A 17430-nucleotide genomic window follows, 5' to 3' on the forward strand; every position below is an offset into this window, starting at 1 on the left:
TGGGCCTGAAACCTCATTCCACTTTTGATATCTTGTGCTTTGGGCCAATTGAGTAACCATGGTTTCTTTCTCTCTACTGTGAAGAAATGAGCAATATCACCACTAGCTTGTCTTGGACTAAACGATGCTCCCCATAAAATGCTGACATTGCGCACAGGCTCAATGACGGCTAGCTGCCATCCAAGAAGGCCAAAATAATATGATACTTTAAAAGAAGAAGGACTATAGGGGAAGAGTACTGTATTGAAAAGGACAAAGAGAAAATACAAGCTCCAGACACTACAGAGTCCTCCTTCCACCCTGCTGGGGCTGTCAGTGAACTGGAATGATGATTTGAGAGGCATGCTAAGGATGGTGATTTTCTCATTGCAAAAGGCTTGCCTTGGTTTCATACATTGAGTGGTGACACCATTTCACCAGATTACAGGTTAGTGATGGCCACTCCACCTGTCAGCAGACCCAGGGCTATAAAATAGTATAGGAGGCTGAATAATGGTCATCAAAGATGTCCAGGTCCTAATCCCTGGAACCTGTGTATACTACCTCACATGGTAATAGGGACTTTGTGGATGTGATCAAGTTAGTGATTTTGAGATGACAGATAATTCCGGATTATCCAGGCGGGCCCTAAATTACATCACACAAATCCTGATATGAGAGAGGCAGAGGGAGATTTCATACAGACAGAAGAGGGGAAGGCAATGTGACCACAGAGGCAGAGGATGGAATGATGTGCCCACAAGAAGCTGGAAGAGGCAGGGAATGGATTTTCCCCTTGTTCCATCCAGTATTCTAGGTCCAACTCAAGGCTATCCGCAACTCTGCTCCACTGTTTGAATTGCTATGATGTGACTGATGCCTGAGAAGCCCCGAGTCAGATATCATTACAGGTTTCCGCCTGGACTCCAGTCTCCTGGTACCTCCTTTGGCTTCCGTACAGAACAATGACAGTTTCTTTCATTTCTTTCATATCCCGTTTGCTATAGACAGACTATAAAACCTTAGAGAGGCCTCTTAAAACATTTCCTACATTTCTTAAGTGCTAACTTCCATACTTCATCTTTTGCAGATGGCCTTACCTCCTAACTTCCTCAGACATCTGAGCCATTGAACAAGAGCTACTTTCACCCAGTCTCTCTTCCTTCTATCTAGCTCAGAGTAGCAGCTGAGCCACCTTGCCAATAACTCCTGTACCTGTGCTCTCTCTTTTTTAAAAAAATCTTTTCCTCTTATTTACAAAAGTAATATATATTCCCTGGGAAAAAATGGAGAAAACATAGGCCTATTACTCAGAAATAATGATTATTCACATATTGGTGGATACTTTTCTAAACTCTTTATGTGTGTGTGTTTAAAACTTTTCTTGTACATTTAGGTTGTTTCCAATGCTTATCCACTTTTTGTTTTTTAAAGAGATGGGGACTTCTTCTGTCACCCAGGCTGGAATGCAGTGGTACAATCATATTAATAGGTCACTGCAGCCTGAAAATTCCTGGGCTCAAACAATCTTCCTGCCTCTGCCTCCTGAGTAGTTGGGACTACAGTTGTGCACCACCACAACTATTTTTGTTTGTTTGTTTGTTTGTGTGAGTTTTGTAAGAAGCAGGGGCACACTATGTTGCCCAGGCTGGTCTCAGACTCCTGGGCTCAAGCGATCCTCCTGCTTTGACCTCCCAAAGCACTGGGACTACAGGCATGAGCCACCACGCTGGCTCTGTTTTTCTGCTATCATAAGCATTCTAGTATATTCATATTTTCAGATCTGTGTGATTATTTCCCTTAAAAAAATTCCTGAAGTAAATCTTTTCTCTTTGTCTACAAAATAGGCTAAAGCTTCCCATGACTTGAAAAGCCCTTCTCATAGTCATATGATCCTCAACACTTCCCCCTTCCTTAACTCCCTCTCTTTTTAAAAGAACAGTCGATATTCATTACCTCTATTTTCTCACTCACGCCCACCACATCACTAGACAACCCCAAGGTCATAAAGGACCTCGTTAATAAACCTCCTTCAAGTACCACTGACCCTTTCTTCTTAAGACCCTTTCTTTACCTTCCAATATCCTCCTTTGATGTCCATTTCTCTCACATGCCTCCTTCACTGAGCTCCACTTCTTACCTTCTGCCCTGAATACAAACAGGCCCAAAGCTCCACTCAAAGTCCTTTGATCTTTTCCCCACACATCCTCTCTCAGAAACTACATTAAAGGGCTTTGCTTGCATCTGTTGCCCAATAGCTGACTGCCCAACCGATATCTCAGTGTTAAGTCTCTATTTTGGGTTCTACTTTGCAGAAAGCCTGCCTGTTAGACACCAGCAGGTGGATGACCCACCACTACCCCAAATGCAAGGTGTAGAATTCTCTTGACCAAGGTCCCAATCAAATCTTATTTTGATTTTGCCTGACTTTCATTTTTTTATGAATTTGTCATCCTCACCAATGAATTGTAAAGAAAAACAAACAAACAAAAAAAAACAACACTAATTGTGACAACTAAATATGTGATACCTGGATGGGAGGGATCGTTGAACAGAAAAAGGACATTAGGTGAAAGCTGAGGAAATCCAAATAAAGTATGAACTGCATTAATAATGAGTTAATAATGTATAAATATTGGTTCATTAGTTGTGACAAATGTACCATACAATGTGACATGCCATAGTTGTGAGCAGTGTAAGATGTCAATAAAGAGAAAAACTGGGTTGGGCACATGCGAACTTTCTATAGTACTTTTACAATTTTTCTGTAAATTGAAAACTATTGTAAAATAAACAGTTTTATTTTGTTTTTTATGTTAGACCTTGTGAATGGGAAAATGGTATAAGACTTTAAGGAGGTCCACATATGACTGAAGAGATGATAGGTATGTGTAAAAAGAGACAAAATGTATAGCAAAGTCAGTGGAAGGAACATTCCCTTTGAGATTCGGTGGGATTTGATCTGGTCCTTGAAGAAAATGGAAGGATGGGGGAATCCATTCTAGAGAAAGAGGACAACCGAGACAAAGGCCTAGAAACAGGCGTAAGTGAGATGATATTAGGAAGAGTAAGGATTTCCATAGTTGCAGGTTAATCTACGAACCTGCAGAAGCCAGATGAACAGGGGTGTGACTGTCAGGTTAGGCTGTTGGGAGCCCCCAGAGGTTTTGGAATAGCACGATATTTTAGGAAAATGTTCTGTCAGCTGCTTATAGAATAGATAGGAGAGGGAAGGAAGAGAAAACAGAACCATTTTAAGAGTGCAAAGATAGGGGTAGTAATGGCCTAGTTTGAATAATGCCAGTGTGAGGGTAAGGGGACTCTGAGAGTGACAGAAATGTTTCCAAGGAAGGGCCTGTGGTACTTTATGATTAGCTAGGTGCAGGAGCTAAAGAAATGTAGGATGATACCAAGAGGGTGAGCCTGGCTAGCTGAGAAAAGCATGCCACCATTTGCAGATGAAGGCTAAGTTGGAAAACAAAATATGACTAGAGAATGTATCTTAATAATTCACCTATACATTAAAGCTTTTTGTTTGTTTACAGAACTAAAGGGTTTCTAAAAGTGTTAGTTCCCTCAGATCGCTTCAAGTACTTTTTAAAAAGTGGAGGATTATTGATGCCTTTATCAGGATTGAAAATAATAAAACACAAAATCAATTCTTTAAAATAAGTCATGTGAGATTAGTTTCAAAAAAAAAAAAAAAAGAAAAAAAAAAACCTGACCACCTCTAGGTCCAAAGACGTTATACCCAGTAATGGTTAGATAATAAATTGGCTATTCGTAAATAAACCTGCATGAAAGACTGAACGACTTAATACTGAAAGATGGAAAGAGATGTCTTTGCACACTCTAAATATATTCTGGAGTGATGATGTGAAATCTTTAATTTAGGTAAGCAAATTATAAAGCAACATAAAACTGTCAAATGTGGTCCTATACTACTAAGTTTCTCTCTCAACGTCCATTTTTTTAAAGGAATTTAAAAATATCTCCATTCCACCACACAATCACATTCTTGTTTATATATGCAAATATTTTAACAAAATATACTTGCCTTGATATGTTCTAACCAATGAGTAGACTCCAAACTGGACAACCAATGAGATTCTTCTACATTAGGATAAACAATGTCCTTCACTTTTTTTAAAGATTCCCGCATAACATGAATATTATGAATGTCTAAGAAGAAAAGTTCGGCGTTATGATATGCATCATCACTTTCATATCCTCCTCCTGTTGCCTAAGAAACAACATGAAATACAAACAATCAGTTGAGTTTTCTATTTCATTAGAAACGTACACAAATATTTCTAAAGTTATTTGTCATCCAAATAACCCCAAATCCTCCAATTTAAATGAATAATTGATGTGACTTGACTTCCTAGCCAACAATAAGTCTCAAAAACATTAGTCACATTTTGAGCTGAAAAAAAGACAGAAGGCTGGCAATTTCCTGGGGAATCTGTATTCCTAAGGAAAAAAATCATCCTCAAAATGCTCTATAATTAATAGCTCTTCTTCCGGATCTGGAAAGGCAAAAGCAGGTTGTGAAAGGTCCTCGTTCTCCATTAGTTTTGTATCTCTAATAGTACCCTTCGGGGGAATGGGGGAGGCAGCCAGACTGAGGCAGCAGCAGGCACCTCTGGCTCTGTAACAGCACTCACGTAGGATGTGATGCATTAGAGGAAAACAACAGGCCTCAGAGTCAGACCCAGGCTGATAGCTCAGCTTCAGCTTCTCCTTACCACGTGATCTGGGACAAGGCACTTAACATTTCTGAGCCTCAACATCCTCTCCTGTAAAATAGGGGATAATATTACCTAGGTCTCATACTATTAAAGGAACCACACTCTATTGTAATAGCTAATGCCAGCCACTATTTAATGAACTCCTATGACATCCCAGGTACTGTGACTCTTGCTTTACATAATTTTCTCTCTTCAGCAGTGCTGCAAGATAGGTATTACTGTCCCCATTTTGCCAATGAGAAAACAGAAACCCAGAGATGCTAGTTAACTATCCCCTAAGTCACACAGGTAGTAAGTGGCATTTAAATCTATGTCTGGCTTCAAAGCTCCCCCTTTTTCTACTAAACGATGACTATTTCTCTGCTATGCAAACACCAACGCCAGAGCGCTGCACATAGTGAGCTCTCAAAGAATAAAAGATTTCAAGAGGAGACAAGATGGCTGTCGCCTACTGCAGCACCTACAAGTATTAACTTGCCAGAGCAGGCTTTGGTTCATCTTCACAGCATGGTGAAGAGTGCCCATTTTCCACACTGACAAAGAGATGCTATGGTTTCGTTCAGGAATCTGGCTGCATTCTGCTTAAATGTTTTGAAATGGCATAGAACACGTGGCCTTTGGCCCTTTAAGAAAAAGTTCAACAGTTCTGAGACTTGCAAAGAAAGCAATATTATACTAACTCCAGAACGCCTGTAGGAACAGAACAGGGAAACATCTGCCTGGGGCTGAAGAGGAAAGGAGAAGTCACCAGACAAACGTGCCATAGCTACAATATGCCTATTTTCTCTTTATTAATAACAATGGAAGGAATATAAGCTTGTAGCCATGGATAGAAGGGCCAAAGAAACTTAGGTTTAGTTTTGGTTTTTTTTTCCCTGGAGTTAGTCACAGAGAAAGGTTTCCTGCAGAAGTAAGGCTACCATCCATTTAGGTTTCAAACCTAGAGACCTATGTTAAAAGCCAGAAACCTTGGTCTCCAAAGACTCTAGGCAAGAAAGTATACCTAGGCAGAAATATTTCTTTAGCGTTTGCTCTAAATAGTATCACTAGTAAGTAGACAGTAAACATTCACAGTGTTGTTTTAAAAAAGTTATTAGCTAATAAATAAGCAATTTATTATTTAAGTGGGCCACTTTCTCCTCTTCCTGCTTCTCTACACATGCGGTTTTTAAATAGTTGTGGTGATTTTCAAAGAGGTTCTTGAAACTGGAGTTCTCTTCATAAATAACCGAAAATAAGTGAAAAAATAAAAGGAAAAATATACTTTATTACTCATCGCTAATGTTTCTGGTAAAAACAGACATTAGCACAGTTCCACATTAATTCATCACGATGTACTGCCACAAAAATAGAAGCGGCTTGCTGCTAGATGTCACCGATCCTTGGATTTTGTTTAATTTAAAATGACGTGCTGTTGCTTGTTGCATCTGGGGATGTAAATTTCTAAATATCCGTAAGGGAGGAACAATTAGGTCCAAGGAGAACAGAAGATCAGGAAGGGCAACAATCAATTAGTCGAGCACACACTGAGTTCCTGAAAGTTCAAATTCTACACCTCTGGTTACTTTTTGAAGTATTCTTTCTGGTTTTCCTTTCTTCAACAAAAAAGAACAATGTAGATTACCTAGAACAATGATGTAAAGGTCTACGGGCCTGTTGCTATGGATATAGACGACTAGTGGAGAGACACAGCAGAGGGAGGAGGAGGACACAAGTGAGCTTTTTAAAAGAATGACAGAGATCTGTAAAGCTTAGGCTTTTTCCCTGATATTTTCCTTCCCTTGACTCCTAAGAGGACTAGAAATTGAGGCTTGTTTCCTGAGTGTTAAAAAGGCCTTCAGGAATTCTCTTTCTAGAATGAGCTTTAGAGTTAATTAGGGTATCCATTTCATGCATTTTAATATTCTAAAATATTCTTTGTAAATACTTCATTGTAATGCTATATCATATCTATTTCAGGCTAAATATGTACATGAAAATATTGCATTAGATACATATGTATTCACTCTGAATTATATATGAAAGATAATAGTAACAGAGATATATAAAATTAAGGACAATCCAAGAAGACATGTAGATTTAGATTTCATTTCCTGAGTGTTTCACTTACAATTCCTAATTTACTTGTCAATTTAGCTTACTGATTGCTTCACATATAGTTTCAAAATCATCTCTGGACCAAACAAAACCATAGTAACAAACAGCTGGTTCAAAAGCATGCATGGAGATGCGGAGGTGGCCCAGGATTAAACATGTAGGACAGAAGATCTGTGCGCAAATAATGAAGAGTTGAGCTGTGCATGCATGCAGTCTGATACATCCTAGTGCAGACAGACATCACAGATTCTACTGGGAAGCTGCTGCACCTATCTGAGCTGCTCAAGAACTTGTTCTGCTTTCTGGTTCTTATGTTCTGAATAACTGAAGATGCTAGACAAATAACCTCAGGATAAGCAATGTATTAAATATGATGAAATTTAAGCCGACAGCAGATGAGAAACAATAAATCTGAAAGCTGGAATAGGAGTGAGCAATTTAGGGCAGGCCCCTTGTGAGCATTTCAAAGTGACAGCAATGATGGGAGGAGAAGAAAAAGAAAAACAACAAAAAGGAGAAATAGAACGTAAAATGCACACCAACCTGGGGCCATTTAGCATAGGAGCAAACAGCCATACACCTTGCAGCAGCTTCTGAAGGCAACACTGTGCAGTCACTGATGTTCATGATGACCCTAATCAATTTTAAGTGCATTCAGCATATTCTGTTTACAGCAAAAAGTCAATTGAGACAGACTTCTTTGAAAATGGTCAACTTTGTGTATATGTTTGTGCTTGGAAAACTCACATACGTGGATTTACTCATTTCTCGAATTATCTTATGTAAATGAGAATACACATATGTGAGTATATACGGGTATGGGGGAGGGAGTGTTTGGGTAAGCATACAAATTTAGTATTTTAATAACTACAGCTTCCCATAGCTCCTTACAGATGCCTCAATAGTGTACACAATGAGTGATCATGCACAGCTGAAAGGGCTTTAAAGAGAATCTAACTTTTTCCTGCCAAGGTCCTAGCCAAAACCCAACTTCATAGTCTAGACATGCCTATTTACCTAAAGTTTATTTGCATTTGATTTTGACGTATTCAATTTTGTTTAAGTTTTGTGATTACAACTACGTTATATCTAAGAGAACTGGTTTTCTTAACTATTAATTTAAACCCATGTGTTTCTATACCATGGCAAAAACATTCACAGAAACCACTGCATTCCATATGTAAGCTAAGTGTCCAGCACATCACTAAGTCCACTCACCTTGTTGGCCACTGCATTTACGCTGGGTCTTGCATCATAGATGGTGAGTTTGGAAATCTGTTTATTAGTCTCCCTGATAACATCGAGATATTTCTCATCATCTTTATTTCGTTTCCCACTCATACCGACAAGAGGCTGACTGCAACGCACAATGACCGTCTTATTTTCTGGATGAATCCATGACAGCACCTATGGTTAGGTCAGAAAGTTTAAGCTATCAAGAAAGCCAATCTCCAAGCAGACAATTAAAACTGCAAAACAGTAAAGCACTGATAGTTATGAAGAAGTGAATGTGATTGCGCTAAAATAAAATACTTGTTCACTTGCCATCTCACTGTGTGCGTGTGCCCAGACACATGCATTTAATAATATCACTCAGAAACAAGTACAACGACCAGTCTTTTCTTAATTAGCACCACATCCAATAGAAATTAATTGCTTACCTAAAAATAGTAATATCACTTAAAGGAAATTGAAAGCTTGATCCTATTTTAATTATGTAGCTTGCACTGGATTTGTTATCATATAGAAGCAGCTTTGGCAAAAAGTGAGAGGTAAAGGAAATCGTCTGTGGTACAATATGTTTCTCATAATACCAACTCATGTCTACAGATCATTTTCCCGACAGTCTCAATTCTAGAATCTAACACAGGCAGGAAGAAAACCCAAGGGGAGCAAACCGAATCTCAGGACAGCCCAAAGAGCGAAGGTCTGCTTGTCTCCACAGTGCAACGTGGACATCCACTGCCTAGGAGAGCTCATCAAACCCTGATTCAGAACCTGCCTTCTCTAATTTTATACACAAGTCTAGTACATTTGCTCCCTGGTTTCCAAGCTCATAGCATGTGAAAATTAATACACATAAAAGGTAGCTAATAATGTAATATACCAAAAATGACAGAATTGTACACTTGAGATGGAAAATTGTTTGGTATGCGAAGTAGATCTCAATAAAGCTGTTAAAAATGGGGAGCTGGAGAACTGCAGCACAGTGAGCGACAATGTAGACTCTGGGGTCTAGTGCCATCTCTGCCACGGCTCTAACCTCAGGCATTTCACTCGCAGCTTCTCTGGCTTTCCTTTCCTCTTCCATAAAATGGGGAGAATAATATAATCTCATAGGGTTGCTGGGTGGCCTGAAGAAGAATGCCCAGAAAGTCTGCAATAAACACTGGCTCGTGTTAGCTTATAGAGGCAGGCCCAGCAGCCAGGAAAGTCAGTTAACAAAAACTACAAAATGCAGACACAAAGAACTTTAGAAGCATAACCACGTGGGCTTACTCAACATAACACCAAATTCCCTGATGTCTCTGAAGTTACCTACCTCACGATGGCAAATGACAAACATTGATGTTTATAAAAATGAGTGTTTATAATGACAACAGGTTATTGAGAAAAGATTATACGATAATATTTATTCATTCTCAGAACAAATATGGTCCTTGCACCATAACAGAGATCCATTAAAAACACCATTGTAGCCCCTGCCTAAGAGTCTAAAGGCTCAGAACTGGGAGCCTTGGAGAAGGTACTAGTGGGACCTAAACCTCCACCTTCCAATCTATAATACACAGCACATATGAGATCTGCCTTCCCTTCCCTCTATGGCCCTGGTATCAAGAGAGACAAGAGACATGAGATCACTTTAAAGAGTTATTTGCTACACATTTAAAAGATTTATTATTTGAGAAAGACCCTCATCAAGTTGTAAATTTCAGTCAGACCATAGGCAATGGCTTCCCTCCCCCGACCCCTCTTCTCTTTGTGGTGCCATGTTAGGAAATGCTACTCCTCTGAGTTGTTTCACCTCTTAATTTCTTTGCAGGAGGGGGGATTCTTACTACTTTTTGAAAAGGATGCTTATTACAGAGCTAAATAGGTACAAATAATGTTCATTTCACAGCGTCAACTACCATGAGTGCCTTTACAGTATATGGCACTGTATTATTCTTATTAAAATTAATATCTAGAAGCCACAATTAAGGAAGTACACAAATATATAACCACTGAAAGATGTTTATTACAGCATTATTTATAACAGCAAAAGATTAAGCAGAAGCTGAATGTCTCACAATGGAAAAATGATTAAATAAATCTTGGTACACCTACACACCGGCATATGAGCGGATCATATTTAGCAACATGGGAAGCTGTTTACAAGATACTGCTAGATAGAAAAAGACACAAATTATAGAATAATTTCTATAGACTGAGACACAAATTATAGAATAATTTCATTTTTTTCAAATACATATATATATTTAGAAGGAACATCTATATATGTTTAGAAGGAAGTCTGAAAGGATATATACCAACAATGTTAACACTGGTTCTCATTAGGTGGCAGACTCCTTTTTGCTTATCAGTATTTTTTATAATGCTTAAAATGAACGTGCATTACTTGTACACTAAAGACTCATAAAATTAAGACAAATCTGTTTGAGAATAAGAGAATACATTAATGGAAACATTTAAAGCACATTGATTATTTCTCTACCCAGCGATATTTTATTATAGTTTGTATCTTATTTATATGCGAAATCAGATCTCTTTCCCATCACTTCCTTTTGTATTTTTACATGAGCTTTTATAAAAAGAACCGACTATCAGATATTAATGATTTCACATTAAAGGCACATATGTTTTCTGGGTGTAAGCAAAGCTCTGAGACTTAGCCAACAGCCGGGTGGTTAAAAAGTATACTGAAAAGAACATACTACCATGCTTAATAGTACCTAATGGTAGATCTATAAATATGTAGAGGTGATGGGGAACCTAGTCTTTCCTATAAAAGCTATTTTAGGAAAAATAAATATAAATTGGTGGCCACAATAAAGTAAGAAGGATCAATAACATGACTAAATAAAAAGTTAAGAGATTCCATCTGCTCTACAGTGGACACTCATTCATTCAGAATAATGGGGACTACTGGATCAAGATGGTAACCAAGCATGGTGGAAAGGGCACAGTTGTTTAATTTTCTCTGTTTCAAATCCCACGGAATACACCCACATACACAAATGACACAGTAGGGCTCAATATATATGAGCTGAATGAATACATGAACAAAACTGAGCCAGGCGACCCTAGCCCAGTTGTCCTTGTGAGCAAGGCATGTATTATTAGCAAGACAGCCAGCCATGGTAGGGGTGTAGTCTGTGGCTATGGTACAGAAGAGCATGTCCAAACAGAGCACAGGAAGACTGAACTTGGAACCCTAGCTTCATGAGCACCATGTTCTAACAACATGAGCTAAAGAACATACTTTCAAGTACAATTTATATCGTGAAGATATGGACACTAGTAACTAGAGAAGTAAATTTTAAAGAAATCATTAATAAGGCATTTATTAATTTTAATGGGTAAAATAATAGTGCTACAGTGGAAAAACATGACAGACACTGCCTTAGCAGAATAATCACAGTTAACATCACTAATAATGGGACAACTCAACAGCATGTCTACTACGGTGGTGCACTGAGAACGCAGCATCACTTCTGCCGTTTTATGGTTAGAAGTGTGTTCACAAGTGAATTTAAAAAAAATTACAATTCATATTAGGCTGACAGAATACGAAGTATTGCACAAATATCCTTTTAGGGAAAAAAATGTATAGACTTGAAGAAGGCAAGGTGACATTAAGTCTTAATTTTTTCAACCTTTGTTTTTAAACATTTACTTATTAGGAAAAAAAAAAAAAAAAAAAAAACCCCAATGTACTTATGACAGACCCTGAAAATTAGCAGGGGAGGACATCTAAATTTTTAGTCTATTTTTGTCAATGTTAGACAGTATGACATGCCCATTAATATTTAAGGACCAAAAGAGAGCTTTGTGAACTAGGTGCAATGATACCGTATGGATACTGTCTGGAATAATCTATACTTGATTCCAGTTAGACAATGGTATCGGGGCAGCCTGCAAAGGTGACGGGGGTGAGCTCATGGTGAGTATATGTCAAAGTCTGTGCTGACACACTCTATAACAAGACAGTGTGTTCTTTCCAGCATGATTTATCTGACATTTATCAAGAGCCTATCATATAGTATCACGTATTGTGCCACAAAGACGAAAGTCATAAGGAGCCTGTCCTTCCTTGCTTCCTTCCACACAGCACTTGGTTCCCATTACGTGCAGCCCCTCTCTTGTAGAGAGCTCTTTACTTGCGTTCATTCTCGATCCTTAGTTGCAAGCTCCCAGAAGGCAGGTGACAGCACACTTCTTCTCCAATCTGGTATGGTGCTTTGCACTCAGAAAGCACTGGTAAGTATTTTTGGGGATAGAATTCCAAAAGGACCGTTCTCTAAGTTATAGGACTACCATTCTTATGGACTAAAAGGTGCTCTTCGAGAGAAATATTAATTGCAGTACTCACTGGAATTCGATTTCGGGACCTGAAAGTTGCAACTCTCCGGAGGTCATCATCTGAGGCACGATACGGAACCACCAAAAGAGCAGGGTAAGTGTCACAGAGCTCATAGCACTTATTAATAAAAGTGATTCTCCAATGGTGATTGGGCAAGCCCTGTGAGGAAAAAAAGGAAATTCAAGTCAGTATTGCTTGACTTCATCTCTGGATTTGCCCTGGGGCCTCTTTTCTTCCTTCTAGCAATATGTGCACATGCCTCTTTGACCACAGGGTGATGACGGTCTACCTATTTATAATAAGGGTGCCAAATCAATAATCCAGACAACGTAAGAACACAAGACAAAACATTGGTGGTTTTTACAGTTCTAAACTATACTTTGTAAATACAGATTCTCTTGAATTCAAAGGAATTCATCTTCCTTTATTTTGTGTCCACATATTCTTTACTATACTACCTGTACCACACAGATAAACCCAAGTTCATCCCCCGCCCATGCACCCCTCCCATCCCCTAAAAAATTACCCTGCTTCATCTTAATCTGGGTCTAACTGAGGGTAGAAAAGAGATCAGGCAACTTCCTCTCCCTGCTCAAAACAGAGTGAATGCTCCAGTCTGCTCCAAAGTGGAAAGAGGCTGAGCTCATGAAGAAAATCACAGAGGGGAAGTAAAGGAAAACCCCTCTGGGGAGGCTCATTTCGCCACCTCCGATGAGTTTTTTTCAATCAAGTTGTTCGGAATCGAAGATCGCCCTATAGGTTGTGTTAGAAACACAGTCATTTGCATTTTAAGCAGACTGTTAATGTGACAGGGAGACACAGAAGACACCTCCCACCCTATCATCTCCCCACAAAATTGTATTTAGTATGGAAAAGATTCAGAGGTGGTGGAATATTCTCTCCCCATTCTCACAAATGCACAGATACACACATGGAAGTGAGCTATGTGGGTGTTTGCTTTGGGGACAGACATTGTACCTTTTCTTTAGGTCTGGCCCTAGAGACCACGGACCAAACAGATGTTGAGTCTGATGCTGAGTCCAATTAGACAGTTATAAGTCCCATCAGAAAGTTATAAGAAAAAAAGATTGAATATAATGGCAGTCTAGAACAAAATACCTTCAACAGTTCATATACGCATGCAATCTTAAAACAGGAACTGTTTTATCTCAAGCTAGAAGCTTTGAACTAAAAAAAAAGTCTTAATGTTATCAATAACACTTCAAAAATAAGGTAAAAATATTTTAATACATCATTTACAGAGGCCTCCAAAACATGCAAAATGTTTTCATGGTCCTTCTGCCTCAATAGCTAGTCCAGAACAGAAGCCATTAAAATGGGAGGAGTGCAAAGCCTTAGAAGACTCTACAGTCTAAACGCGACTTATGGAAGCAACAGGATATACTATCTCACATGTGTTCGAGAGCTAAACTCCTGCACCCAAATTCCAGAGTGTCAAATCTGTTCATGAATATGCAAACCGTTGATTAAGACTAAAAAAGGAAATCAATCCAGGTTTTCCATGGTGAAGGTGGTGACTAGATGGTTCTTCTCAAGTCTAGGGTTCTACGATTTTACTTTATATTCACTAACTTTTCATATAAAGCAAATGGGCTTGATCTGATTCTCAAATCTCATCCAACAAAACTTTTCAATTATCTTAAGAGCTTTGTAGAACAAGAATTGTGAATAATCCCATTGTACAACTCCTAGCTGTCTATAGATTTGGTTATACCAGAGGTCAAACTGTGGCTCTTGTTACATATTATGCACAGAATTCCCTTCACAAAAATACTTCAAGAGACTTTTGTTCCTGAACAGCAACATGAGACCAAGCCTCTTGCCTTTATTATAGCAAATAAACATGCAATTAGGTGACATTCATGTAAAAGAGCAGTAAAGGCAATTATAATGTACACTTATCAAAGCTTTCTTGAAAAAGACATCACTACAGGGAAACAGTTCTAATTCATTTGAATCTGCAAACTGAAATGAATATAATTTAAATCTAGCTGCAAGTAATAGTTAAGCTCCCAAACATGCATATACATAGCAACATCAAGTCCTAAAGTGTACCTTCTAAAATGTTTGACTTTTCTAAATCCTAAGTATTTAATTCATTTCATAAACAACACAAAATTGATGCTCTTCATATAGGGAAGGAAACAGAATTTAGTGATCCAGCCTTCAATGCAGCTTGCATATGGCAATGGAATGAGCTTGTAAGTTATACAGTAACAGACAGAATGAGATATATTGTACGAAATGTGGATAATATCACCACCATGGAAAAGATATTTAGCAAGGATGTTGCTGATCTTCAGAAAGCATGGCTGATGACATACTGTCATAATGCATGTTTCAGGTTCATCACATAACAGACAATAGCATCTAACAACTTACCTGCCTCCTATATTCTTCCACTGGATTGTAAACTGTCCATCCATCCACGTTAAACTTTTCTTCATTTAAAAATGCAAATAATGGCTAGAAAAGGCAAAAAATAAATAAAGTTCAGTGTGAAAGAAGTCTACTATTATAGTACATCCTTTGATTTCTCGCAAAATAAATTTCGCCAGATTTGCCGACCATGAAATTACAACCCAAACCAAGACTTACAACAAAACAACAACAACAACAAAAACAGTGGAAAACTCAGATCAGACTTACGCTAACTTCTATCTTGAGTAATAGAAAGAAGCCTCAATTTTCTATGGCTATAAATCTCTCAATTGTTCTTTTAACGATGTTCCACAAAAAAATCAGATTACCAGACCAAAAAGTGCCTATCAATTTTAAACAGTATTAGCAATTGATCAGGTACAAGCCACTAAAAAGAAAGAAGGAAAGGAAGAAAAATAAACTTCAGGAATTATTGTTAAAATGGTGCAACTGTCTCAAAAGGGAACAATGACGTGTTTATTTTTTAAAAAGACAGGATATTAAGAAAACTCTGAGTTAACTGTTCTCTGTGAATTCTGAATCAATGCCCTGGTTTCTGTGAAATGGTAGGACTCAGACCTCTCACCTCATCTCTATCTATACTCACCCTCAATGTGCTGTGGATACATTTGATAGCCCCAGATACCATCCATATTCTAGTGACTAGTAAGGACCTATCATTCTCCAGCATCCCCTCTGAATTCCGGACTCGGCTATCCAAGTGTCCACTCTACCACCCCAGCAGACTGCCTAAGAGGCATCTGGAGAAGTCTCAACACATCCAAAGCCAAACACCCTTGGCTTCCCCTACCCAGTCCTGCTCTTCCCACAGTCTCCCCATTTCAGTACATGACAGCCCCATCCTTGCAGCTGATTGAGCTGAAAACCTTGGATTCCTCTTTGTCACCACATGGCTACCACCCTGGTCCAAGCCTCCATGATCTCTTACTTGGTTGATTACAAAAACCTAACTGCTCCCCTGCTTTCATCTTTGTACTTCTCAAATCAGGGTGATGGTGCCATAGGTCAGATCAAGTCCTTTCCTTGCCCCAAATCCTCCCGTAGCTGTCTACTTTGTGAGGCGTAAAGGTGGAAGTCTTTCCGATGGCTTATGCAGCCGTCTGCCACCTGCCCATCCCCCTAGCACATCTCTGCTCTCAGACTCACTCGCTCCACGGGACTCAGACCTGCCTCCTGTGCCACTCCCTAAAGGCACCAAGCACATGCCATTCTCAGGGCCTTTGCGGCTACTATTCCATCTGCCTGGAATTCTTTTACCTCACAGCTTCTTGTCTTACTTCTGTCACATCTCTGATCCAATAATCTTAATCAGTAAGACCTTCTCTGACACCCTACAGAAAAACATGTTACCCTCAAACAGCATTCCCTATTCCCATCTGATTTTCCCTATCGCTTATGATCATTTGACATATTACATATGTACTTGTTCACTGTACATATATACTATCCCCTCCCCTAGAACATGGGCTCCATGAAAGTACACACTTGCTTCATTCCCATCCTTTATCCCCAGTAACTACAATGGCGCCTGGTCAGAGGGAGGCAGAACACAGGCTCGCTGCCCGAATGAAGACATGAAGGCCCACACAGCCCCTGTACAACCACCTTCTCTGGAGGCGCTGCGTCTGGGCACTTTTCCTCTATGTAGCTCCCTCCCTATCCATTTTCCTCTGTCATCAGACTAATCACTTTGAACACCAGTGTTCCCTCCCCTACAACACAGTGTATTTCTGGAAAAGCATCTTTCAGCAGCAACAGTTTTCTGCATGTGAATGGCAAGAAGTTTAAGGTGAAAAATGCCCAAGAACATGCTCTCCAGAATGTCTTCTCAAACTTTTCCAAGCACGCAGCACGCTCTGCAGGTCTCAACTCTGGCAGCGCTGGGCCCGAGTGCTGTTTATTCTGGATGGCTGGCATAATAAGCACGCACTGATAATTACGCTGACCTAGCTAAGCGATGCACTGAGGCTTTAACCTGACACTGAATCCACAGCAATGCTTAATTATTCAGTACCACTGGGGAAAATAAGTGATTTCTGTTAAGTTTAACTTAAAGACAGAGGGACTTTGGGTGAAAATAGCACTAAAATGTTTGATGCACTCCTTTATCCATAAACAGAATATATGGGACATGCCTAAGCATTCTCTTGGCAATATATCATTACTGTGCACATCTGACACTGCACTGGACAGTACTGGGCACAGGTAAACATTCAGGATTGTTGAATGATTTGAATGATGTGCTGTTAACATGGTTGTAGATGGTTTGAGACCTAAGGCTCTACTATCACTTTAGAAGAAAACCTAGAACTTGCTTTCTTGAAATAAGTTCCTGACCTCAACATGATTTTTGTTCATTTGTTTGTTTTTAGTTATTTGCATCTCTCCCATGAAGCTCAAGTGAATATGGCAGCTTTTAAAAACCAAAGAGAAAAATTCCTAAATTGAAGGCCCAGACAAAGCTTTCCTTCCAGAAAAAAATCATCATGTGTAGTAACGCTATCAGTATTAACTTTCAAGCAGCATTTTCAACCTAAGTTACTATTTTTTCAATCA

General features: G+C 39.1%; 1 protein-coding gene across 1 annotated transcript in view; it reads right to left on the reverse strand.

Moving 5' to 3' along the window:
* Positions 1–17430, reverse strand: part of MTM1 (myotubularin 1) — a 101735-nt gene that overhangs the window by 18185 nt on the left and 66120 nt on the right. The window contains exons 5-8 of the mRNA XM_026451554.1: positions 14815–14898; positions 12421–12570; positions 8046–8234; positions 4037–4222 (exon numbers count right to left, since the gene is read on the reverse strand). Coding sequence (XP_026307339.1) covers positions 4037–4222; positions 8046–8234; positions 12421–12570; positions 14815–14898 — 609 coding nt within the window. The remainder of the gene's footprint in view (positions 1–4036; positions 4223–8045; positions 8235–12420; positions 12571–14814; positions 14899–17430) is intronic.

This window comes from Piliocolobus tephrosceles, chromosome 12, assembly GCF_002776525.5.
Source record: "Piliocolobus tephrosceles isolate RC106 chromosome 12, ASM277652v3, whole genome shotgun sequence".
Taxonomy (NCBI): Eukaryota; Metazoa; Chordata; class Mammalia; order Primates; family Cercopithecidae; genus Piliocolobus; species Piliocolobus tephrosceles.